The sequence below is a fragment of the Crinia signifera genome, chromosome 3 (genome assembly GCF_055691185.1).
Source record: "Crinia signifera chromosome 3, ASM5569118v1, whole genome shotgun sequence".
NCBI lineage: Eukaryota > Metazoa > Chordata > Amphibia > Anura > Myobatrachidae > Crinia > Crinia signifera.
In genome coordinates, this window is record NC_139219.1 from 138,781,459 (window position 1) to 138,808,634 (window position 27,176).

The window sequence follows — 27,176 nt, forward strand, 5'->3', positions numbered from 1 at the left end:
ATGAGCCCTGAGAGGGGCCTTTACCTCCGGAGGTCTAGTATTAGGCAAATTGTTGCCGAGGAGAAAGACTTTCTCCTGTTTGGTTGTTCACGTTATGACCTGGATCTCATCGAGGTCCCGGTTTGTTTAATGTTTATTGTTAATTTTGTTTGCGGGGAAGGGAGGGGGAGGGGGGAGGTACAGGCGGGTAGATTTGCAGGTCCTGGGGCAATGGTACAGACGAATGTTAGAAATGTTATAAGATGTCAGTCTTAAGGTTGTGCTCATGGAACGTGGGTGGAGTGAACTCTCCTATAAAACGTAAGAAGATTATTATCTACCTTAAAAAACAGAAGGCGGACATCGCCCTGTTACAGGAGACTCACCTCACTGACACGGAACATGCCAAACTTGGGTCAATGGGATATGTTGTGGCAGCTTCGGCTTCCTTTGGGTCAAAGGCCAGAGGGGTGGCTATCCTTGTGAAGGCCTCCCTGAACGCCAAACTTACTCCAATTTACACTGACACGGAAGGCAGGGTGCTCATTCTTAAAATACAGGTCCATAACAAGGAGTACACTATATGTAACATATACGCCCCCAACTCCTCCTCTAGACAGTTTTATCGTAAACTTATGTCCAAGTTGTACCCCTACTCGGATACTCCGTTGATTATAGGAGGAGACTTTAACATGGTGGCCAACAAAGTGCTGGACCGCTCGTCATGCCCTAGAAGACTACCCTCTCCACCAAAAATAGATATTAAATACATTACAGAACAGTTACATCTGGTGGACTGTTGGAGACTACTATATCCGACAGATAATGATTACACGTGCTTATCAGCCGCACATGGCACCATGTCCCGTATCGATTATGTGCTCACTGCTTCCTCCATGTTGTCTCATATCTTAGACGCGGGCATTGAGCCGATATGTATATCGGATCACTCGCTGATATGGTGTGACATAGCCACCTCGGTAGACACTGGGACTCACCGCCAATGGCACTTTCCGGCATATCTGTCTTCCTCCACCAGGTTTCGCAATATGCTCGAGGCAAAGTGGGGGGAGTTTTACCATAATAATAATGGTCAAGACTTAGACCCTTTAGTACTGTGGCAGGCTGCGAAGGCAGTACTTCAGGGGGAAATTATGTCATATGTAGGTAAACACCGTAGGGACAGGGCTGCCCTGGTCCTAAAAGCCCAGGAAGAACTGACAACTTCCTTTGCCCAATTTAAAAGATCCCATTCAGACATTGATAGACAGAAATATGTACAAGCTAGATCCCAATTCGATTCAATCCTAGCGGCAGAAGCCACTAAAAATATTTCCAATTCCAACTTCCAGTTCTATAATAATGGCAACAAAACGGGGCGGTATCTGGCCAACCTGTCCCCCGAAAATAAACTGACGCACAAAGGCAGTGAAATTTTAGAAATATTCAACAAATTCTATACTAAACTGTACAGCCAAGATAATATTGATCAGCAGTGGCGTAACTATGGAGGGTGCAGGGGATGCAACTGCTATGGGGCCCGGACCTATGGGGGGCCCGAGGGCTCAGCAGGCAATCCCCTGCACCCTTAAGAAAGTTTTATTAAGTATAGCCCTGGCAGCGCAGTGTAGCGTCTGTCCTGTGTGCTCTAAGCCTGTCCTGTACATCCTCTCTGCCTGGCCCGCCGCGGTGTTATGGAATGGATTGGTCTATGAGGGGAGGAGCCGGTCTGGATAATCCAGCCTCTGCTCTCCCCTCTTTGACACTGCCGGGGCTCAACGTCACTAACTGGTGACCAGCCCCGGCGCGGAAATGGTGGAACAGTCTGTGCTGCCGCTGGTGTGGGAACCCGGGCCTGGCAGCGCACAGAGACGCTGATCTGGAGATCGGCGCTGCTGAGGAGACGCAGTATAGAGCTGGCGCCGCAGAGGGGACCCGTGCTGCTGGGGAGATTTGGACGTGATGTATGGAGCTGGCGCCACGGAGAGGACCCAGGATGCTATGCCTGAGATGATGTGGAGATCTGGTGCCGTGCCACTGCTGGAGGTACCAAGCAGTTTATACTGAAGGAGGGGGAGGGGTACTGTGCTACCTGTAAACTCCTGCTTACTCTCCCCCCTCTTACTCTCAATCTCTCTTTTTGTTCTTTGACTTGCACTCTCACTCCCATATTCTCCTCTCTCTCATCTTTTATCTCTCTCTTATCTCACCTGCCCACTCTTTCCCCTCCCCCACACCTCCCCTTTCTTCGCTGTCTGTCTGTCTCTTTTTTTGCTCTGTCTCACTTTCAAGCACTGCCTCTTGCTTCAAGGACACAATCTATCACTGTTTCCCCTACTCTCTCTCACTTCCTCTACACCTCACTCGCCCCCCCCCACCCCCCAACACTCACCCATCCTCCTCCTTCCTCACCTCTCTTCTATTTCTCTCATTCCCCCTCCCCTTCTTTCTCTCAGCCCTGTCTCTCACTCCCCCGCCATTGCTCTGCACCTAGTCTCTTTCTCCTCCTAATCTTCCCCACCTCTTTCCCCATGCTTCCACCTCTCTCTTTCCCCCACTCTTTCTTTCCCCCATCAGTCTAAGTACCTACCTGGCGCTGTCTCTCCCCCTTTCTCTCCCAGACTCTCCCTCCCTGACATTCTCACTGACTCCTGCTCCTCTCCCTCTCTATCTGACACCCTCTCACTTTTTCACATTACCTCTCTTTCCCTGACAATCCTCCTCCCACCTCTCTGACCCGACACCATCTTCATCAGTGTCTCTCACTCCCCTTATTCTGCCCCCTAAGGAGCATTGTAGCGACAGCGCCACAAGGGGGGCCCCTTTTAAAATGTTGCTATGGGGCCCCAAAAGTTCTAGTTACGCCTCTGTTGATCAGGCCAAAAAGGAGGGATTCTGGGGTTCAGTGGACATACCCGATATCTCGGACTTACACAGGGAACGTATTAGCGCCCCTATCACTGAAGAAGAAGTCAAGCAAGCCATCAGCATGCTAAAGCCCCTAAAGGCGCCAGGTCCGGACGGGTTCTCAGGGGAATTCTATAAGATCTTAGCCCCAAAGGTGGGGGAGACATTAACCAAAGTGTTCAATGCTATCATCTCCGGTGCACGGGTGCCATTATACTTCAATTCGGCAGTGGTTAAAGTGTTACCCAAACCGGGTAGGGATATGGGAGACCCGGGATCATACAGACCGATATCTCTACTTAACGTAGATTACAAACTATTGACTAAAATCATGGCGGAAAGGCTAAAATACATCTTGCCAACGGTAATTAACCCGGACCAAACGGGATTTATATGCGGCAGGCACTCCGCAATAAATGTCTGCAAGGTATTAGCAGTGATTCAGGGTGTGATGGGAGGGGAGAACCCAGGTGACCAGGCAATTATATCTATGGATGCTGAAAAAGCGTTTGATATGGTCACCTGGGATCATCTTTTCGAAACACTTAGCCGTTTTGGGTTTCCATCACCTTTTATAGACCTTCTTAAAAACTTGTACTGGCACCCGCGCACCCAGATAGCTTGCAATGGATATCTTTCTGCCCCTTTTGAGATACAGAGGGGGACTAGACAGGGATGCCCCCTGTCACCTCTCTTGTTTGCTCTGGCACTAGAGCCATTGGCTATTGCATTACGAAACTGCCAGGAGTACAAGGGAATAGGAGTAGGCGCCACGGAGGCAAAGATTTGTCTTTTTGCTGACGACATGCTCCTATTTGCCTCTGACCTAGAAACATCCATGCCAGCGATAATCAATGTAATCGAATCCTTTGGATCATTTGCGGGATATGCGGTCAATGTAAGTAAGTCCGAGATCTTGTGGATAGGGAAGCGGGGAACACCTCAGGGGATGCCCTCGATCCTCAGCCAATTCAGGGTCACTACAGAATCAATTAAATACCTAGGGATCCAGATACCGGGAGACCTGTCTAAACTATACCAGTTAAATTTCACCCCCATTGTTGACAAAATTATAAATATAGGTTATTGTTTGTGTGTAGCGCTCTGCCCTTACAAATAAAAATGGCAATAATGAATAGATCTGTACCCCTGATGTGCTTTTATCTTCTAATTTATTGGTAAATATGCAGTGTCTATTTAAAAGCATACACCTGATTGGTCACAAATCTTGGTACAGTAGGAAATTGTACTGTCCTGCTATGCTCTAGTATCAGATATATTAGTAGCAAAGTTTGCCGTCAGTGTTCCTGAGGAATGACTGACTCGTTCGTTATCTTGTGTCTGCTTCTGCTGTGTAGAATAAAAGAAGCAGCAAAGGAAGTCTTTCTGGTAGCGGCGTCCCGCTTAACAGTAAGTGCACTCTGACGTTTCTTCAGGTACCCCTTTCAATCTCTCAGTGATCGGCGTGCCGTACTGGTTCTAAGATTTTCGGAGAGGGGGGGGGGATGGTGCAGCTTAGGCGAGCCGGGAACAGCGGTCACTGCTTCCGTACGAGCCCGGAGTCGGCTGCACTGCGGCCGCACACCGTGCTCCCGGTGCTAGCAGAGCCGTTACGTCAGAAGGTGGAGATGGGCGCTTGGACCGTGTCTCCAGTCTTCAGCGTTGTTCCCCTTGCCTCCTGCCCGGTGTCCCTCCTGCCTCGCAAGCCCCACCTCACTCCTACTCACCTTCCTGCGTCTGCGGCGGGCACTGGATCTTCCTCGAAGATCCAGTGCCCGCCGCAGACGCAGGAAGGTGAGTAGGAGTGAGGTGGGGCTTGCGAGGCAGGAGGGACACCGGGCAGGAGGCAAGGGGAACAACGCTGAAGACTGGAGACACGGTCCAAGCGCCCATCTCCACCTTCTGACGTAACGGCTCTGCTAGCACCGGGAGCACGGTGTGCGGCCGCAGTGCAGCCGACTCCGGGCTCGTACGGAAGCAGTGACCGCTGTTCCCGGCTCGCCTAAGCTGCACCATCCCCCCCCCCTCTCCGAAAATCTTAGAACCAGTACGGCACGCCGATCACTGAGAGATTGAAAGGGGTACCTGAAGAAACGTCAGAGTGCACTTACTGTTAAGCGGGACGCCGCTACCAGAAAGACTTCCTTTGCTGCTTCTTTTATTCTACACAGCAGAAGCAGACACAAGATAACGAACGAGTCAGTCATTCCTCAGGAACACTGACGGCAAACTTTGCTACTAATATATCTGATACTAGAGCATAGCAGGACAGTACAATTTCCTACTGTACCAAGATTTGTGACCAATCAGGTGTATGCTTTTAAATAGACACTGCATATTTACCAATAAATTAGAAGATAAAAGCACATCAGGGGTACAGATCTATTCATTATTGCCATTTTTATTTGTAAGGGCAGAGCGCTACACACAAACAATAACCTGTACCTAGTAAACTTATACGGATTAGTCACACCGTATTAAGTGTATGCAGCTAGCCCGCAACACTTCTACTCAGTGCGCTGGTAACAAGAAATATTGTATAGACCAAAATTATAAATATACTAGGCAATTGGAATAATATAACCCTATCTATGATGGGTAGGGCGGCTGCCCTACAATCCATAATGTTTCCAAAAATTTCTTATTGCATCCAGATGTTACCTATAAAACTAACGGGGAAGGACATGGTTAGATTAAATAAAAGTTTCTTTCAATTTCTGTGGCAGGGAAAGAAGCCACGTATGGCAAGACATAAGACATTTATCAGAAAGTCGGAGGGGGGGTTGGGGGTTCCAAACATTGTGGCATTCACCCAGTCAGTATTCCTACGCTATATCCTGGACTGGCTGTTGAACAGTCAGCTATATACCCACAAGGCTCTGGAGGGAGAGTTGGTAGCCCCGCATGCTCTAGCAGCACTGCTTCATATGCCAAAGAATATACTTCCTTCAGGGGTCTTGAATAACATAATGTTTGCTGACACCTTTAGGGTATGGGTAGATATCAATAAAAAATTAAGACGAAATCACACTGTCACCAAATTCGCTCCATTGTTGGGCAACCCAGTCTTCCCTGCAGGAACTGCCTCGGCAGGTTATCGTAGATGGGCAGAAAAAGGAATAATATCTATTAAGGATGTATTTGATCCCGGGGGAAAAGTAATGTCTTTCCAAGACCTTAAAGACAAATACATGATACCCAACAGTGATATGTTTATGTATTTCCAAGTGCGCCACTATGCGCAATCGCTACCACCCCCCATGTTGAATCCTGACCTTCCAGATACTCTACACTCGATATTTGTACTCAGCACAACTGGACCGTTCAGATTGAAATATATATATAGTGACCTTTTGCCGGCAATGCCGGATAAAATTTGGACTGATGCAGTCACAGCATGGCAAAAAGACATACCGAGTATTGTAGAAGCTAAGACCTTTATGAAACCGATGGAAAAGACCTTAAAAATACTCAAATCTGCCCAATTGCAAGAGGTTCACATTAAGACCCTGCACAGGTCCTATATATCACAGGCGCAGAGGAAACACTTTGTGCCAGGAGAATCGGGAAGGTGTCTGAAATGTAGAGGCATGGGGGCGGACTTCTTTCATAGTATGTGGGATTGTGGACGCATCAGAAAATTTTGGGACAAGGTAATGGGATTTATAAATAGAATATGTCATTTACACCTGACCAAGGACCCTCTGGCAATGCTTTGCACAGATTTCACAAACTGGAACCTGCAGGGCAGGAAAACCGAACTTAGGCCCTTTCTCACTCTAGTGGTGACGGTAGCACGGAAAACGATACTAAGAAGCTGGACGGTGCCCTCACCACCATTTCTGCATTCAGTAAAGCAAAGTTTATTAGATATCCTTCATCTAGACAGGCGATCCACAATCCCACATATAGAACAGGGGGTCAAAGGCTTTGTACATAAATGGGGGGTATACATAGATTCACTGGACGAGGAAACACAACAACGTATCTACTCTTTATACGAAGGCACAACATGGTACTTGACCAGATCTCTTAGTAGAGAATAAGTTGCACTCAGGACCTGATGGGGGGGGGGGGGGGGGGAGGGAAGGTAAGAGGGTAGGGAGTTCAAGTGGGGTAATTTAACTGAGGGCATGTTGTTATTAAGACATATACTTGTATGCCACGATATGTTTTATGAGAAGAACACAGAAGACACCGAACAACATATCTTGTTAAACTGTCATGTTTTATTTTATGTTTATCATGCTCATGTGTAAAGAGACAGTATATTCTGAATACATGATGTTCAAATGCAAAGCGAGATTGCTACTGTTAACAGTTTGTTATTTACCTGTGCTCCGACAAAACCAAATAAAAATGTTTTGGAAAAGATAGAAGTACTTTATATATTTGAGTTATGAAATGGAACTGAAATAATAAAAATTCACAGAAACTAGTCTTTGACAGTTTTGATTCAATTGTTCCACGCAGTTTAATATAACAAACACTTGTGCAGTATTTTTATAATCACACGTGCGGCAAAATTGCTGTGTCAGGCTGTGGAGCGCTCTCTGTGGCTACTTGGCGTGTCTCTCTTTTATTATAACTAGAGGCCCATGTGTCATTGTTTCCTCCTCTGGCCCCTGTGTAAGCCATGTATATTTCTTCACCCCCCTGTGAGAGTCATGTATCCCCCTTCCCCTTGTATGAGCCATGTCCCAACCCCTCTTTCCCTGCGTGAATTATATCCCCCTCCCCCTCTATGTCAGCCTTTTCCCCTTTCTCTAGTGTCAGCCATGTCATCCTTCCCCATGTGTGAGCCCTGTCCCTGTTCCCCCTGTGTGAGCCTTGTCCCCTCCCCCCTGTAGCAGCCTTGTTCCCCTTCCCCTGTGTCAGCCCTGTCCCCATTCATCATGTGTGAGCCCTGAAAACCCCTCCCCTGTGTAAGTGACATCATTGTTGGGTCACATACCGTTTATGTGGCGTATACTAATTCCCACAACTGTGCTTGATGCTCTCCTGGCTCCCTCCTTTGCATGCAATGACAGAGTACATCACCCTCCTCCCTGCATTCTGCTTCCCGGGAAGCTGCTCCTCAGTCAGTGCAGCCTGCTGAGAACCTCAGAGTCTAGGTCACAGAGGGGAGAGTCGAGCTGCTGCTGATCGGAGCTCCTACGCCTCTGCTTGGAACGCAATGGAGCAGGCGCACGGCATAGTGGAGGAGAGGAGGCTGCGGCGCACCCTCTCTTCTTCTCGGCTCCCAGAGCCGCCCTCCCTACGCCCCTGTTTTGTCTGTCCACTACACTGCCTGTGTGAATGGCAGTGGGCAGCAGGTGCTGAATCACCAATGAAGGTGGGACATGGAACCCACGACTACCATTGTTGAGGGGGGTCACTGCCAGAGACTAACTGCTGCTGTGCAGTGAAGGGGGAACATACATACAAATTCACTTACTCAGGACAGGGTATCATGTAATAATTGTTATAATAAAGCATGCAGCATAGACCTCACTAATAATGTCCATCTGTCTTTTCAAATTATCTTTTTTAAAGGCATAAAGAGGAGATCCTAAAAGGCCCATACACACTTGGCGATTATGCCCAGCGTGTATGGACAGCGATGACTGCTGTCATCGCTGGGTGGAAAGCAGCTCAATGCATTCACACTGAGCGCAGTCAGCAGGGAGAGGACGGCTTTTCATAGCGCAGTGCTATGCAAAGCCACCCACAAAGCCGCTCATCTGCTAGTAATACAAGCAGATGAGTGGCTTTCCTGGTGATGATGCGGGAGCGCGCATTACCGCTCACCTCTCATTGCCTCGGCTTTGAGCTGAAAGCCACTCAAACTTGGTGTTCACACAAAACTTGAATGTTATCCTTGACTATATGAAATGATGGAAGATATACAGGTGAAACTCGAAAAATTAGAATATCATGCAAAAGTTCATTTATTTCAGTAATTCAACTTAAAAGCTGAAACTAATATATTATATAGATTCTTTGCATGCAAAGGGTCAGATGTGCTAAGCTTGAAAAGTGATAAACCAATCAGCTCCTACCTGTTCTTTTTTCAGTAGGCTCCAGCAGGAACTGAGGCCCTTATTCTAGTTCACTCTTTCTGACAAAATATTTCTTAGATGGACAAAACCATGTGCACTGCAGGTGAGGCAGGTGTAAAACCCCACCCAAATCTAATTATCTCTGCATAATGGCCCTTATTCTGAATCGTGCGGTACGGCCCGCGTGCGGCCGTACCGCCGATGTTTTCAGTCTGCACATGCGCAGAGGTCAATCTGCGCATGTGCAGCCCAATTCGCCGCAGACGTAGTTCGTCCGCCGCAAAGGGGGCGTATAGGGGCGTGAGGGGCTTCATACCCTCATTTCCCTATGCATACGCCCCGCGTTTCATGGGCGTTCCCATGCAAACGCGGGGCGTATGCATGCTAATGAGGGTATGACGCCAGTGATGGGGGCGGGAAGCTGACGTCGCCGGATGTCAGCTCTCAGCCCCCATACAAGCTATCACACGGACGATTGTCCGTGTGGTCTCAGCTTGCGGGACCTGGTGGGGCGTGCGGCCCTGCCTTCGATGGTCGCCGACCATCGAATGCAGGGGGCAGCTCCCACCATGGTGGAGGCGTACGCCCCACCATTTTCTTGCGGATCGCCAGCCGTCCGTGTACGGACGGCCGTGGCGATCCGTATCGTGGGCGGGGATTGGTTTGTGCGGCCGGAGCACCGTGTGCGGCTCCGGCCGCACGATTCAGAATAAGGGCCCCTGTTAGGATAATCTGGCAATGCATTTAGCTACTCTGATTAAGAGATAGAGTTTTTATATTCTTGACTGTCCTTGTATTCCAGCCAGGGAAGCCATGTAGTCATAAAATCCGATTGTTTATCAACAGAGGATAGCATCATGTCCTCCATGTTCATATAGTAATCGATTTTAGTGAACCAGAATTTTCGTGTGGGAGGGGTTATGGATTTCCATAATGCTGGAATTACGGCTCTTGCGGCATTACTTAAGTGTCTACACAATGAAGATTTGTATAAAGAGATTGGGGTGGTGAAGAGACCAAGTAGCCAAAAGGCGGCGTAGAGGGGAGGGGGGTGTGGAGTATGCCCTGTGAAATCTTAATAACTTCTGACCAGAAAGGCGTGATGAGTGGGCATTCCCACCAGACATGAAGTAGTGTCCCAGTAGCTCTTTTGCATCTCCAGCAATTTGCTGAGATATTGGGGTTCATAATATGTAATATAGAAGGATATCTGTACCATCTCATGATTAATTTGTAGTGGGTTTCCCTGGTTTGGATACAGATAGAGCTGACGTGGGCTTTCATAAAGATGGATTCCCATTCTTTATCCAAGATCGTCAGACCTAAATCTCTCTCCCAGGCCTTGGTGAAGGTCGAGGTTATATCAGAGTTTGATTTTTGAAGGATTTTGTACAGTAATGAAATCGTATGAGTAGGGTCGCGTGTGGCTACACATAGTCTCTCAAATGGTGTCAGCTTGCCAGAGGCCAATGAGAGTCTAGAGTTCGTTTGTAAGAAGTGTCTTGCTTGGAGGTACTTCCAAAAGTCTCTAGGAGGGATCTCCCACTTAGTTTGGATGTCAGAAAATGAGCACACTCCTAAAGACATAACCAACTGACCCACCCTAAAGATACCCACTAAAGCCCATTGGGAGAAGTCAGGGATGTTTGTACCGGGTTGGAAATCTGGGTTGTATATAAAGGAGGACAGTGGACCAAATTTGGAGGATATGTGGGGTCTATGACGTAGAAGTTTCCATAAGGCCAGGGCTGGGGGAATGGTGGGGTGGGAAGAAGGGGGTTTGGGGAGTGTGGGAAGCCAGGGGAATATCTCTGGATATTGTTGTACACATACGCCTTCGAGTTCAACCCACTGCTTATTGCTTCGGCTCCTCGTCCAATCCAACATTCTGTTTAAGTGTACGGCGTAATAATAGGTTTTAATATCTGGCAGTTGAAATCCCCCTCGAGAGACGGACCTAGTGAGAATATGTCTTTTAATCCTAGGCCTTTTACGGAGTCAGATAAATTGTTGGGTGAGTTTTTGTATGGTTCTGAACCAAACTTCTGGGACAGATATTGGTAAGGCCTGGAGGATATAACGCAATTTAGGCAGGGTGTTCATTTTGATGATGATTATTCTCCCCAGCCAGAATAGTTGTTTGTTGTGTCATCTGCTGTAATCTGCTCTAAGTGATTTAAGAAGGGGTATTATCACTTTTCAAGCTTAGTACATCTGGCCAAAGTGAGATATTTTAAGACTTTATTTGTTATAATTTTGATGATTATGGCTTAAAGCTTATTAAAAATTGAATATTACATGAAATCAATAAAAAAAAAAGATTTTAATTACAGAAATGTTGGCCCGCTGAAAAGTATGAATTACTGCCTCAATGCGGCGTGGCATGGATGTGATCAGCCCGTGGCACTGCTGTGGTGTTATGGAAGACCAGGATGCATTGTTTGGCCTTATGTCTCTCGTCTTTCTCTTGGCAATGCCAAGGTCAGGCGAGTTTGCTTGCCAATCCAGCACAGCAATCCCAAGGTCAATGAACCAGGTTTTAGTACTTTTCGTAGTGTGGGAAGGTGCCACGTCCTGCTAGAAAATGAAGTCAGCATATCCATAAAGCTTGTCTGCTGAAGGAAGCATGAAGTGCTCTAAAATGTCTTGTTATACGGCTGCATTGACTCTGGACTTAATAAAGTACAGTGGGCAAACACCAGCAAATGACATGGCTCCCCAGATCAACACACACTATGGAAATTTCTTACTGGCCTTCAAGCATCTTGGATTGTGTGCCTCTCCATTCTCCAGACTCTGGGACCTTGGTTTCCAAATGAGATGCAAAATTTTCTCTCATCAGACGATGTTTGTTGTTCAGGAGAGGCTTGACAAGAGGAATACGACATTTAAAGCTCATGTCCAGGATCCGTCTGTGTGTGGTGGCTCCTGATGCACTAACTCCAGCCTCAGTCCACTCCTTGTAAATCTCCCCCACACTTTTGAACGTCCTTTTCCTGACAAACCTCTCCAGGATGCGGTCATCCCTGCTGCTTGTGCACCTTTTTCTTTGATACAGCACTTTGAGAACATCCAACTTCTTTTGCAATTTCCTTTTGAGGCTTTCCCTCCTTGTGGAAGGTGTCAATGATGGTTTTCTGCACAACTGTCAGGCCAGCAGTCGTCCCCCTGATTGGGAATTCTGCTAAACCAGACTGAGAGACCATGTAAATGTTGAGGAACCCTTTGCAGGTGTTGTGGGTTAATTAGCTGATTAGAGTGTGACACTTTGAGCCTACAATATTGAACCTTTCACTATATGCTAATCTTCTTTCTATAAACTGTAAGCCATAATCATCAAAATGATAACAAATAAAGGCTAAAAATATCTCACTTTGCATGTAATGAGTCTATATAATATATTACACCTTTTAAGTGTTATTACTGTAATAAATGCACTTTTGCACAATATTCTATTTTTCCGAGTTTCACCTATATACTCAGCATTTCCATAATTAAAAAAAAAAAAGTATTGTTTATGAAAAGCTTTTCTGTACTTCATTGTTCCTCTACTGTATTACATTCAGTTTATATGTTAAGCACCTTGAGCCCTATTAGAGAAAAAGCACTATATAAATAAAATAATTATTCTTATTGTATAAAGACCTTTGTCTCACCTTTAAGAATGCCGACAGTGTGTCATCAGTATTTCCTTCTGACAACAAGCGCGCTTTCTGCCTGCCACATTTTTTTATAAGAAAACCAGAAATAAACTCCAGTGGATGATCCTACAAACATTAAAGAGAAATAACTGTAGATAACCTAAATTAAATGAATGGGAACGGATTAAAAAAATAAAAAATCACTGCAAAATATAAAAAAAAGCAAAAAACATTTTGATGGCGGAAAGCAATGGAGTTTACCGTCAGTGGTGATGTCATTGACACCTGGTGTGGCCAAAAGTACCCCCCTTGAAAAAGGGACGTGGCCTAGCAGGAGTCCCCCTCTAACCTCCTACAGGGGGCAACCTCGCAGGAAGTCCATGATCACCTCACATAGTATAAATTTTGTATATAATTTGAGTAAGTGCATATGTGTAATTTTAGTCCACATCGGGGATACATTTAATATTTAAGCTCTTAATAATGGGGCCCTCCTCCCACACCAAATGTCACTGGTGCTGCTTCCTTGTCTCCCTCCTTTCAGTATCTCAGACCCCCTCTGCTCTGCCATACCGTGGGCACAGGATCATTGATCACTGAATTGATTCCCTCCCACAAACCCTGCTAGCTTTAGCTAGTCACCCTACACTTGCCCTTGTTGGCTCTTTTAAGCCTAGAGGATATTGTGAAAGATATCGCTCAGAAAGGGGCTTTCAAAATATCCTCTAGTCTAGTGTGTACACTCAATATTGTTAACAATGCAAGCTCCTCAACTATGATTAATGTTTGCTGAACATGCAGATCAATTTGGCTATATAGCCGAACGACCTGCATGTTTAGCGGGTCCCGGTGACATCACTGAACAATATCGGTGGCCGATTTCGTTCAGTTTGTATGCACGATATATGCCACCCGCAGCCGATATAGTTAACTATATTAGCCTTGGCCAAGTTGGATAGTGTCTATGGGACTTTACCCTGGAATGCTGGATTTGTACTTATTTTCTAATACAAAGTTACTGTTCATTGTTTACCATGTACTGCACTGTGCACACGATAATGTGATTATAAATACAAGTTATTAATAAAAATATTGATAAATATTTATATGAGAGATGCACCATCATTGTACATGAGTGTCCATTTGTCAACATTGTATGCAGACATCTGTGTACATGTGCAACTCTTAAAGATTTGCCTCTATTCACCGTTGGCGCAATGCATTCACAGCAGCGACTGTTTGCACCTGTGATCGTATAATTTCTATACATTACAGTGTGAATAGTCAAGGATCTACATTGTGCATGTAGTCTTCACCAAACCAGCAGCGGATGAATCAGTATTAATAGCTAATATGTAATAAAGCTGTATGGTAGGCAGATATTTAGAATTCCTTGTATTTTGTAATAGCTGTAACATTTTCACTGGAACTTCCAGTTACCGTTTCCTTACATTTTTCTCTTTAGAAAGTTCCACCAGAGCCTCAGTTAAAGCCTCAGCAACCTCATGATATGTCTGCACCTTTACCATAGGCATGGTGTCATACATGAACTGTCCTATACATAGGAAACATATTACATGTTACAAGAGCATTATTCATCACTAATAACTTGCACAGATTATATATGCTTTCCACCAATGCACATCCTGATGGAGTGGTTTTAGTAAAGATTAAGCAGGTACAGGTGTACTCACTGTTATACACACACTGGTAAATAGAGAGAAGCAGGGTATCCTACAGCTCACCAGCTGGTAAATGTGGGTAGGTAACAGGTAGACTAGGTCTGGCTGTAGCTAAGTGGAAGACTACTGTCTTCCACTATGGCACTCTCAGACAGTCTCAAGATGGCTCCACACAAACTTAGACGTAGCCTTGGTTGCCATCTTGGTACAGGAAATGAAGCCTACTCCACTTGAAACACATTCATTTTATATACAACAATAAGACTGAGCTTGGTGTAATTACCTGAATCATGCTAAGGTTAATGTGGAAAACTCCACACCTTAGCATCTACTTTTCTAACATCCCTACAGCTCGCTACAGCACTACATCTCTTTCACTATAATCCGGTCAATGTGGCAGCATGCATTCAAAGGGGTCCATCCTATTAGCGCCGAAAGATGCAAGGTGCCGTTTAAATGCTGGAAACGGCACACAAATTAAGGTGATCTCAGACCCTTTCTGGGCCGAATTCGCTTAAAATTGCTTGCAACCCTTTGGAGGTGTGAGCACTCTTAAGCAAATTCAGTCCACCATAAAGTGTGCCCAATACCGTGAAGATTCGCGAGTGTGAATCATCCGCATCTAATAGTATCGACCCCAATGAGTGTTAAATCAGAACATAAACATTTACATAGTATACGACAAAGTGATTATAAAATAGTAAGGCTATACTGTATATATACACAGAGTGCACTCACCAAATGTTCTTGATCATAGTAAAATCATCCTTTATTAGGTCATCTTTAAAAATTCGTGGACAAGGTTTTTTTTAAAGATGACCAAATAAAGTATGATTTTACTATGATCAAGAAAATCTGGTGTGTGTACTCTGTCCCTACCTTCTATATTTGTCACATTGGACTATGATGTTAGCCTGAGTATTGAGCATCCCAGTTCTATAAATGCAAAAAGTGAGTGTGATATATATATATATATATATCATACGTGTCATTACCTATTATCCTCCCAGATACATTTCTCTGAAGATCACTGATGTACAGTTTCATCTGCTTCCTAATCATGCAGAGAGCATCCTCCATCACACTGGCAAGCCTGCACCAAGCCTGCAGCTTTACTTCATTGAAGTATAGAAGTGGAGGGGATTCATTCCTTCCAGGTACAATCCTCCATTCACTGAGAACTGGCGATAAGCACATTACATTGATGTAGACATGTTGAAGGTTGATGTAAAGAATTGAGGCGACAAATTTAGTCTCCTCATGTTTCTTAATAATTTATTTGTATTTATTCAGAAATGTACATAAAATGATAATCATCTTTTCAGGTTAGCGACAGCAGGGGCAGCTTAAATCATTTTAAATAAAGCATATTTTGTAATGATGTCATCACAAGTACTAAGAATTACTTATAGAATAGAATTTAATTACACAGCAATGAAAATAAAGATGTTGCCGGAAGAAGCCTTCTCATATTGAAAATTCCAACTTATTCCAAGACAAAATGACAATATGATGTAAAACCATAGCAAAACTTACTATGTTGGTAAGAGCCTGTGGCTATTCCAGTTGGCGAACAGAAGAAGACGCCAACAAGATGAGACAGATTCTCAAGTATTTCCATTCCGGACTCTACAATATATGAGACACAACATGACGATAGGCTGCATTCAATGTGTAATGTACATCACCTACAAATGTTTTGAAATCAGTGCACAAGACTGGGAAAATAGAATTATTCCAATATAATTCTATCAAGTTTAAACCACAAACTCTGGTCTCCTATAGTGGAGAAAGACACGTGTGAGCTCAACTACTGTTATATGATTATAAGCTAAAATAAACTAGATATAACAAACGTTTCAATATATTAAATACCATCTTGAGACTCACGTTTTGATAGGATGTAATCATTATGCCAATCACAACAGTTATGATATCGACAGTGAAATTGTCAGCATGTGCAGAATGTTGACTTTATCAAAATGTCTATATGTGCATGGACCAGTAGAGTTAGGATTAGGCCCCAGGGGCAGGATTGGGCACTAAGGGGAGGCTTAATGTCCAGGATTATGGTTAGTCACACTTGCCACAGTATCCACCGGAAGTCATCCTGACATTATGGCTCTACAAGCAAGACACCGCTGGATCTACCAAACCAGGGAACACACCACGGAACCACCAGAAATGTTTTGTCAACATTATAAACATTTTAATATTTTACCATGTTGGCAGTGTTGGTCATAATGTCAACATGCGGCATGTTGACAAAATATAATCACACACTCTCTCTTTGATAGTAAACCAGTCCCATGCAGGTAATCAAATTATGATTTTACCACTGATACCCATTTCCCTAAAACCCTCATACCCTTCCAGTATGATATAAATAATGTAAACAAGTATTCCTTCTTGAGGTGTTGTATCCCAAATGATGGGGGATACATTAAAAAAGTGACCCACTCTCACATTATTGTCGTGCCAGGACTAAAAATGACCCTCCTTCCCCTAGGCAGAAGTATTTCAGATTTGAATACTTCTTTAAGTGGCGGATGAGCATTTTATACAAGTAAACATTCCTTTTTTGCTTACTGGATTTTAGGGACACTTAATGGGGAAAATTTACTAAGATGTGTTTTCTACTTCACATGTGATGTTGCTATGGGCAACCAATCAGAATCTACTTATTTATTTAGCTCCCTCTAGAAGATAGTAAACCGGATCTGATTGGTTGCCCATAGCAACATCACATGTGAAGTAGAATACACATCTTAGTAAATTTTCCCCAATATCTCTACCCCAAACCTCCAAAAACCTAGGTTGTTCAGCGCTATGCTCATAGTCTCTAGAAGGAAGGGGCACATTTTTTTCTTGCCGTTATCTCCACACAATGGCAGTAACACTGCAGCTGGATGTTCATGTTCTCTCTATTTTAGTTATAGTAAAAAATAGTCCAGGCTATATATTATCAGTTATTTTAAGCTTCCTTGTTAATGGGTCTACTCATTTACTAGTTTCTGCCAGTATCAAGTAATGGACCAATGCATTATTATGGACCCAAGCTGTGTTGAGCAAATCCAAGAACTAAAAGTTTCAGAGGTTGCCTGCGGGAGTATTTGGTTATCTCATTATGTTCCCAAATTTTTTGTTATAAACAATGTGCCACGATCGTCTAATAAGATATGGGATCTGGGATAAGTTCTAGCAAGTCTGAAGGGCTGCTTGCTGGGGATTATGCTTTGCGTGCTTAAGGCATATTAATCATAATAGCCAATTAGTGCCGGCATTGGGGGATTAGGGCACCAACATTGGGGCTTATAGGATAGCCCTTGCAGAACCTATTAGCAGCAATAAGTTCTCCCCATAGATGGCACAGTTCCCTCAGCAGCTCAGCAGAAGATCTGGAGTGGGAAGAAATAACTTATTGGATCCCTTCGCCCCCTCCGGCTTGGCATACCCTCTGGCAGAGCACATGTGTAAACTCAGTTCATGCAGGTGCATTAACACTGCAGGGTCAGATGGAAATCAGCCACCACGAACACGGAGCAATACTACTTTATTGTTATAGCCCACCACAACTCACGTTGACTTGGATAGTTAATCATCAGGGGCCAGTTGCCCTAGATCAGGAATTCCCAACCACAGTCCTCAAGGCTCACCAACAGTGCAGGTTTTGTAGATATCCAGGCTTGAGCACAGGTGACTTAATTAGCATCTGAGGGATTCTGATTAAACATCTGTGCTGAAGCCTGGATATCACTAAAACCTGCACTGTTGGTGTGCCTTGAGGACCGTGGTTGGGAATGCCTGCCCTAGATAATAAATAGGATCCATAACAAACAATACCAATCTGCTAGCTTTAAGCTGTTGCAGATTTGCACTGCAATAGGAGACTAATCTGGAATTGTGCTCTTTTCACTTTTTTTTTTCACTTTCAATCATATAATCTGCTCTGTTCCACAATGAGTCTTAATGGTGAGTTTACTCCATACCTCAGAAGGTGCTCCTTCACTCTACCCAACTCCCTTGGCAAACTGCTCATCCACTGCAATTGCAACTCCACTTACTTCTGAAAACTATGTGCCCCACTGCAAATATTTGGTCCATTTATGCAAATTGATACACAAAGTCCTCCAGTTTGTTTCCTTTGCTAAGTGTTCATTTTTCTGTTGTAACAATGGGGGTTATTTTGGTTCACTATTTCTGACAAAATCCTTCTTAGATGGACAAAACCATGTGCACTGCAGGTGGGGCAGATGTAAATGTGCAGAGAGAATTAGATTTGGGTGACTTATTTTGTTTCTGTGCAGGGTAAATACAGACTGTTTTATTTTTACACTGCAATATAGATCTCACTTTGAAGTAAAACCCCACCCAAATCTAATTCTCTCTGCACAAGTAACATCTACCCCACCTGCAGTGCACATGGTTTTGTCCATCTAAGAAGGAATTTGTCAGAAAGAGTGAACTAGAATAAGGCCCAATGACCTTAAAGGTTGTTGTGAATACAAATAAAAGCTGTAGATCACTTTTTAATGCCAATTTTGCCTCGCATTAATACGATACCTTCCAGCTTTCCATGATTTTTTTAGGACAGATGTGGGTTGACTATCCCATGATCAACATATCTGTCCTGGTTTGTGGCATCCACTGCTCCTGATGAAGACGTCCTGAAGACGTCGAAACGCGTTGAGCTGAGCCATATTCAAGACCCTGATATCCACCCAAGTCCCATCTTCCACTTGGACCCCAATTAAGAGCCTGAACCACCTTGCACCAGGCTCCACCACAGCGAATCTATTCCGGACCAGCTTCCATCACTTTGGGACAATTGGTCCCCACCTCTTCTGGCAGTGAGTCACGGCGGTGGCCATTCCATCTTCCACCCACCATTCCTGCTGCAATTCACCTGAGGCACAGGTCCATACCTCCTTGGCAGAGATTCACGGCGGTGGCCACTCCATCTTCCACCCACCATTCCTGCTCCAAGTACATCTGAGGTACATTGGACCGACAAGCTGGGAATTAACCGGTACCATCTCCAGGTCCCCAGATGAGACCCTGATGTTCTAATCATTACTGGTGGTAATTATAACAAAATTATTGGCACATGAACTACCGTCATTTTTTCCGGAGCTAAGTGCATGCATTAACCCCTTCATTTATATACTTTTTTTCTTCTTCAATCCCCCCAATTTTTTATTCATTGCGCAATATTTTTTAATCATAAGTATTTTTCATATTTTATTCTCAGAGAGTACTCTCTTTATTTGTTATATGTACAATAAATGTATTTGTAATTTACTATACTAAGTGTGTAGTGGTCATCATTCAGAACTATCCAGCGCTGTATACCTTTCTTTCCTTTGTGGCATCCAGATGCCTGCATGTCATGCGTGACCACGACGACGTGGTTATTTCCCCACAATGCCGCAGCCACAACCCCACTGCAATTATTAGTTCACCCATGTTGGGACGTAAGTTCTTACATACATGTACAGTTACTCATTTTCATTTTAGAAGCCATCTAGGTTTATAGAAACCATCATGAAATAAAATGACCTGCTTATAAGACTTGCCTTACCTGAAGCTGCCAGTGGGACAAATACGTCAATATGACCACCATCTTTCTCCGGCACCACACAGCTCCCCAGCTTTTCCCAAAACTCTCTAATGTCAGGGCTTAGGACACTCTGAGAATTGATTATAACTTCTGTATATATGTAAATAGAAAATAAAACAAAATCTATAAGTATAAATTAACTGTTTGGAGTATATTTTTCTACATGAAAACTATAGGACTATGGGGTTACATTACTAAATGGCATTTCTATTGAAGATGGGACGTTGGTATTGGCAACCAATCAGATTCTATCTATTCTCTTCTAGATGGTGCTAAACAAATAAGAAGTAGGTTCTGATTGGTTGCTATTGGCAACATCTAATCTTCAATAGAACTTCCATCTTAGTAATTAAGCCCCTAAAAGTATTTTTCCTATTTAGAGATTTGCAGTAAAAATAATAATACAGTATATGTGACAGATTATTGTAAAACATATAGGGGTAAATTCACTAAAGCTTCTAAAACTGAAAAGTGTTTTTGCCCATAGCAACCAACCAGATTATGTTGATCATTTCTCTTTTGCAGTTTCTCAGGACCCCACAGAGTGCACATTTTGCAGGTCTCCTCACAGAATCACAAGAGAAATAATTAGTGCCACCTGTGGATCTTTTAAAATGTGTCAGTCAGTAATGAGTGCACCAGTCGGGTGACCTGGAAAAGATGAACTGTGTGGGGTTCTGAAGACCGACTTTGAGAACCACTGCTCTAGGGTGGCCAATCCCGGGATCGGGATCGGCGGGATCCCGGGATTTGGCCTAAAAAACGCCGGGATTTGAATCCCGGGATTGGATTTTCCAATCCCGGGATTTCGGGATTATATGCGCATGCGCATATCTAATGCCGGGCAGCGTCTGAGCGAGTGCACAGACGCTACCCAGGAGTTCCTGATCCCCAGACTGCAGTCTGGAGCTGGTATGGGCAGTCCGACCTGCGCAGCGTGACCTCTGACCATCACGCTGCGCAGGTCGGATTGCCCATACCTGCTCCAGAATCATCTCTGACCTGGATAGCGTCGGCCGCCCGCTCTGCTGCCCGCCCGCTGGACCGGACCTGGCAGCGTCGGCCGCCCGCTGGACCGGACCTGGCAGCATCAGCCGTCGGCTCTGCTGCTGCTGCTACCACCGCCGACGCCTCCCGCTCCTGTCTGCCCTGCTCCCGGCCGCTGGTGTAAGTAAATGAATGTGCAGGGCGGCTGGAGCGGGGGGGGGGCGGGGGGACTGGGACTCGGCTTCTTATTTTATTGTTTTTTGGCCTAAACTGACTTAGAGATGCCAATCCCGGGATCCCGGGAATCCCGGGATTGAGCATTTTTCAATCCCGATTCCCGGGATTGAAAAAATGCCCCGGGATTGGCATCCCTACACTGCTCTATTGCATCCTAGAAAGCAGAAAGGATTAATGGGGTAGATCAAGTTAGGCAGCGAGCATGGGAAATTGCTGGGCATGAGTCGCATCCTGGCTGTGGCTGTGTTACGGCACACTAACCACGAAGACATCAAGACACTTTAAGAGTTTTTATTTCCCTAGGGAGTTCATCTATTAAACAATTGAGTAGAGGTTGCAACATTTATATTGTATTACACCACTAACGTACGGCAGAGTTTTATAACATTGCAGCTTTTATTGAGGGAATTATTTTTTTATTGTATGGTGTATTAAATTCCTGGTACACCTAAGTGTACCTGATTATAAAAATGATAGACAGAAATAAATGATAGGCTAGGTTGCCCAGAGTAATTCTAATAGGTCCAATTTATGTTGAAATGATGATACACAAAAAGTTTTTTTTTTTATGGCCTGTGATCTCCCGTGAGCCTCCAGGGACCTTCACGGGTGTCAGGATCGCATGCGGTCCTTTCACATGTGATGGCATCCCTGTTCCCCACTGCCAGGAGGAGGGTCCAAGGTCAGGCCTGCATGCAGGTCCGACCTCCAACTCAGGTCCAATGCGCACGGGACTGCGAATCGGGGCCGAGGGGTTAGCAAAAGGCATCCGATTTGGGCCAATGTCACGGCCCGATCCGTCGGGACCGGGTGAAATCGGCCCAAATCGCGGTAGTGTATGGGGGCCTTCTAATTCCTAGTTCTGATCAGATGGATATCTGGTTTGGGTAGTGGCAGATAAAGGTCAGATGCATCCTTCATTCATGACACAATCTTCTCCTGCCCTCCGGCTACACACACATACACATTACATTATGAAATGTGATGTGTTTCATATTACACATGTGACATACTGCTGGTATGGTCCATTAGATTTCAACCTAAGCTGTAATTGAAATAATACCGTAGTTTAGGCTAAATGACACAATTAAACCAAGGATTAGTAATCAGGCTGTTTGTCAGGTTTAGATATTAAGAGATCCACAGTCTTACAAAAACGAAATCTTGTTTTTATCATTCCCATTGTAATGAATCGGGAAAATCTAAAACCCCATTAAAGCCAACATTTCAGCTAGATGCCTTATGAAAGGTGACATTTTGTAGAAGCTTCTGGCTCCATTTATATTATGATGCCATTTACTGACTTGTATATGCTACTCTGTCTATCCTGTATGAATGATCCTGGCTTATTCCTTTCTAAGCTGTTCCATGTGATGCCTTGTCCGGACACAATATAATGATAATACAGCCCCAGTGCTAACCCTGTAATAAGTGTATCTGCTGGGAATCTCCATCTGTTATCAGCCCAATGCTCTGCACGGTACGCCCGTCCAATGCTTTTTCCACATAGAAGAGTACACTTTCAGGCGTCATCCCACTGTAGTCGTAAACAACAGGAATCACACCGGGGTTAACACTATCGAGAACCACCTGCAGAAACAAGACAGGAAGAGTTTACTGACATTTACACTGAATATTGGCAGTCATACCAGTTGACCATATATAAAAGAATGGACCTCATAGGCCGGTATGTGGGATGATATCAGCACAAGATGAAGATGACTGGAATTACAGGGATGTGTATACTGATAGCGGAGACTGCTACGTTGCCTGGTAGCTGTATGGGTGTTCTCTCCAGCTATATTGTGCCTGAAAACATCAACAGAACAAAGTGTTAATACACAAGTCATGCTACAGATACCAGTATACAGCTACAGAATTCTAAGGTATGGGCTGTTATAGTAATACCATGAGTGTTAAAGGCCTCATGGAAATATAAGTCTTTACAGTAAATTAGGTACTGTGCTATATGTCGTAAACCAACTATACAAAATGTATATTTATTATTTATGTTAAAACTTAAAAACCTGTAGCATGCTTACATTCTACAAGATTTCCATTGACACAGATTACGCAGCACAGGCATATTTTCTACAATTAAATTGTTCACTTGTATTTTTAGAAAATGTACTGATGAAGTTTATTGGTGATATACTGATCATATGTTTCCAGACTGGAAGACAGGATGAAATATTTAAAAAGATGGCTGAATGCAATTTTCTCACATCATGCTTACAGTATTTAATGTACATTATAGAAGATGCAGCTGAGAATTTAACATACATACATACATACATACATACATACATACATAGGTTTTGTGCAGTATACAAGCAAAAGCCATGCATTGCACACACTATTTTCCTCTTAACAATTCACTGTAATATAATATTTTCTTCCCCTCTACCTTTCCACCCTCTTTTCTAACCTGCTCCCTACCGATCAGAGGACCAACTCCACCCCTTCTCCTCTCTACCTTGCCACCTCTATTCTAGTCTGCTCCCTCCGGTCCAGAGAACAAGACCAGCCCCCTCCTTTCACTTTACCCTGTACCCCTGTGCAGGCCTGGTCCCTCTCTACCTTACCACCCAATATTCTGGTCCCTACCATCAAGAGGACCAGGCCCATTCCCATGTTCCCTCTACCCTCGTTCTAATCTGCCTGGAGCTCTAGTAAATTCATGTGGAGTGCAGCGTATAGAGGGTTGTAGTGTAGTTGTGTTATCCCAGACTCTACAGACCAGCTTTAAAACCTTGCAGCCTTATCAGTGAGCTGGGTCAATTCTAGCTTGTACCAATTCTTCCAGATCCTTCTACATGTAGGTGGGAGGACAGGAAGTGAGGAGGGCTAAGGACAAATGAAAAAAGGACATGCAGTTGTTCAGTGGGCTTAGAAGAGATGCAGGACACCGGCTAGTATCCCAGAGTCCGTGCTGGGGCCATGGAATAGGTGAAATTTGGTTCCATGGTCCCTGGCCCTATGGAGGAGTGGGGAGCAGCATGTGGGTGTTGCTATGAAGATAGAAGAACCCATGCCTGCAGTGTAACGTGGGAACCAGAACCTTCAGTGTGAGAGAGATATTGCAGTGTGAAGGCAGCAGTATGCAAAGATTGGTGAAAGGAATAAGGGGGATCCCTACTTTTTGGGGTACCCTAAAAGAATGATGAGAGTTGTAAGTCTTGGGAGAGGATGATCTGGGTGGGGTTGTAAACCACGCAGCTCGGACATGCCCCCCCCCCCAATCGACGAGTCCATGAGATATACAATATATATAATAATTTTGTATCAGGAAAATGTTTTATGTTTTAAATGTACTTATTTTTAGGTTAGTACTTCAAACAATATTGATGGAATGATATTCCACACAGTCACAGTAGTGGGAGTTATCCAATATCAGATAATGCAACATTAGTTTGAAAATGTACTATAAAAATTAGAATTAAATGATTACATTACAAAATCTTTCACTAGTTAAAGTCAAATGATAGTTTGCAGGTCTAAAGCTCCATTCACACTAAACAAGTTCCTGCCGATGCCAAAATTGTCGGTGGCGGGGACCCGGCAGGGTGCCGGCATTGGCAAGTACATACACACTTGCCGATGCCAGGGGAAAAGGGAGCGTCAGTGATGGTCATGCTGTGGCTGCAGCATGACCGTCATAAATGTGGACTCCATCGTCTGAACATGTACAGATTAGGGAGGGGATCGTTAACAACATCCCAGTTGGGACTCACCTGCTACAGACTCGCCTTCCTATGAGGTGAGTCTGTATTGTCAGAAACAGCCGCTGACTTTTTCCAAAACTGCGCCATTTTGATAAATCCATGGATTTTCATTAACTCGACAGTTGGAACATTGAATATTGAAATGTAGAACCATGTCCCCTCGCTGCGCTTGCCATGCTTCAGGCACACTATTTCATTTTCCCACCATGCCCTAGTGCAGGGGGGGCCAAACCGGTCCTCGAGATCTACCAACGGTCCACGTTTTCCAAATCACCTAGCTGGTGTACAGCTGTAGTCAATGCTGTCACATTTTCAAACATGCTGCATTCATTCCTACTAGAGATCCACAGGTTGCCTGGAAAACATGCACCGTTGGTAGATCTTGAGGACAGGTTTGGCCAACCCTGCCCTAGTGTATTGTAGGGCATGAAATACCGCCTGTCAGCGCGTTGGCTCAAAATAAAATGAAAACCCCCATGTCGACCTAATGACCCTGTTGACCTAATAACTCTGTCAACCTTCAGTCATGTCGACCTTGTGGTGTTGTCCTAATGCTTGTCTGTCTAGTAACCGTAACCCCTAATTACTGTAGATCTTTTATACCACACCAACAGTACAGCAAGGTGTGTCTAGTTCAAGGCAGTACAGTGTGCTTGGTCCCAGTTATTCTCTATATTTTGTAGATCAGATTCTACCTTTTTGGCAAAGAGCCTAATGATTGTTGGACAAGCTTCTTTTTCACAGCCAATGTGAAACTGGGGGTGTTGTTATCGTCCTCCTTCAGCCGACTAGTAAGGGTCTTATCTGAGCCTTTTTTCTGTCCCTAAAAAATAAGAAATATATATAGCTACTTGAATTATATGTTGTTATATTTTTAGGCTATTTGGGGACATTGGAAATACACCGGGGTATAATGGATGCAGAGGAGAGAAGTCATTTCGGATCTTACTGATGTGTTTGTGCTCCCTTCCCTTAGAAACTCATACATTCCAGATGCAATTCAGTTATGTTTAACAAAGTTTAACATGGAGAAATATCGTTGAGGGCTACCCTTGCAAAATCATGACATACTAGTTTGTGGATAAAAACACATCAATGTTTGCTGAGGGTGTTGTACAAAATCTACTTTCATAAGATGGAGCTGAACCATAACAAGTGCAGTTTCCTGGATGATGATCCTGGCCCTTATTCAGATTTGATCGCAGTACAAATTTGTTCTCAAAATGGACAAAACCATGTGCCCTGCAGGTTGGACAGATGTAACATGTGCAGAGAGTTGCATTTGTGCGAGTTATTTTGTTTCTGTGCATGGTTAATACTGACTGCATTATTTTTACACTGCAATTTAGATTTTAGTTTCAGCACACCCCACCCAAATGTAGCTCTCTCTGCACATGTTACATCTGCCCCACCTGCAGTTAACACAGTTTTGCACATTTTGAGAACAAATTTGGGTACTTATGTAGTATCTGGGCTGCCAATTTTCTTATTGTATGCCTTACCTTAAGGCATACAATCGCATGCGATGCGATGCGATTTTGTATAGGATTCAATGTTAACAAGGTCCTGTTCATTTCCCCACTATCCAAGTGGGCATAGAGTTGATTTTATAAAGCGTGGCGAGCGCAGCGAGCCACCGAGCCCGAAGCCTGGCGAGCGAAGCGAGCGGACGCAGATTTCTTAAAAAGTATTCTGTGTCCCCTCGCAGGGCTCGCTACGCTCGCCACAGGTTTATATCCAACTCCATGCCCACTTGGATAGTGGGGAAAGGAAAAGTTACTTTTTTTACTGTTGCTAAGTACAATATCATTCAATGAAGGATATTATTGAACTATCCTATTTCAGATTGAAAATTCTTTCACAGTTGAATCCAGTGTAAATCTTGTTAAATTATTATAATTTTTGAATTCTAAAGTCATGCTCAATTATGTCACATTGAAAATAAAATTGAGTAGCAGTGTGTGGCTTTTAGTTATTAAAACACAAATGTCTGGGGGGCGTGGCCTAGCTGTGCAAGAGATAGGACACCATTACAGGGAGCTCCTGCATATTTACCCCAAAAAATCCACTTCTCTGCCCAGCATATCTCTAAACCTTAAAATCCTGCGAGAAGGAGTTGCCCCAGACGACCTCCGATAGGCGGCTGACGGTGCTGCGGAGCCGGGGGGGGGGGAAAATCTCTCCTTGCGGGTTGCGGCCCTCAGCTGCTTTGAAGCCGCGGCCTCAGGTGATTCCGGGCGCCCAGAGGAGAAGCTCCACGACCGCGAAGACATCAGCAGCGGATCCCCCGTGGCTGCCAGACCGGGGGTCTCTTCGTGGGGTGGTGAGTAGAGAGAGCGCCCGCCGCCTTCCTGCAG

The 27,176-nt window shown here is 44.4% G+C and overlaps 1 protein-coding gene across 1 annotated transcript in view; it reads right to left on the minus strand.

Annotated features, from left to right (window-relative positions):
* Positions 1-27,176, minus strand: part of ECT2L (epithelial cell transforming 2 like) — an 83,285-nt gene that overhangs the window by 26,479 nt on the left and 29,630 nt on the right. The window contains exons 6-13 of the mRNA XM_083176588.1: positions 25,515-25,642; positions 22,771-22,903; positions 22,516-22,684; positions 19,832-19,960; positions 15,787-15,879; positions 15,246-15,431; positions 14,020-14,123; positions 12,584-12,694 (exon numbers count right to left, since the gene is read on the minus strand). Of these exons, the coding sequence (XP_083032714.1) occupies positions 12,584-12,694; positions 14,020-14,123; positions 15,246-15,431; positions 15,787-15,879; positions 19,832-19,960; positions 22,516-22,684; positions 22,771-22,903; positions 25,515-25,642 (1,053 nt within the window). The remainder of the gene's footprint in view (positions 1-12,583; positions 12,695-14,019; positions 14,124-15,245; positions 15,432-15,786; positions 15,880-19,831; positions 19,961-22,515; positions 22,685-22,770; positions 22,904-25,514; positions 25,643-27,176) is intronic.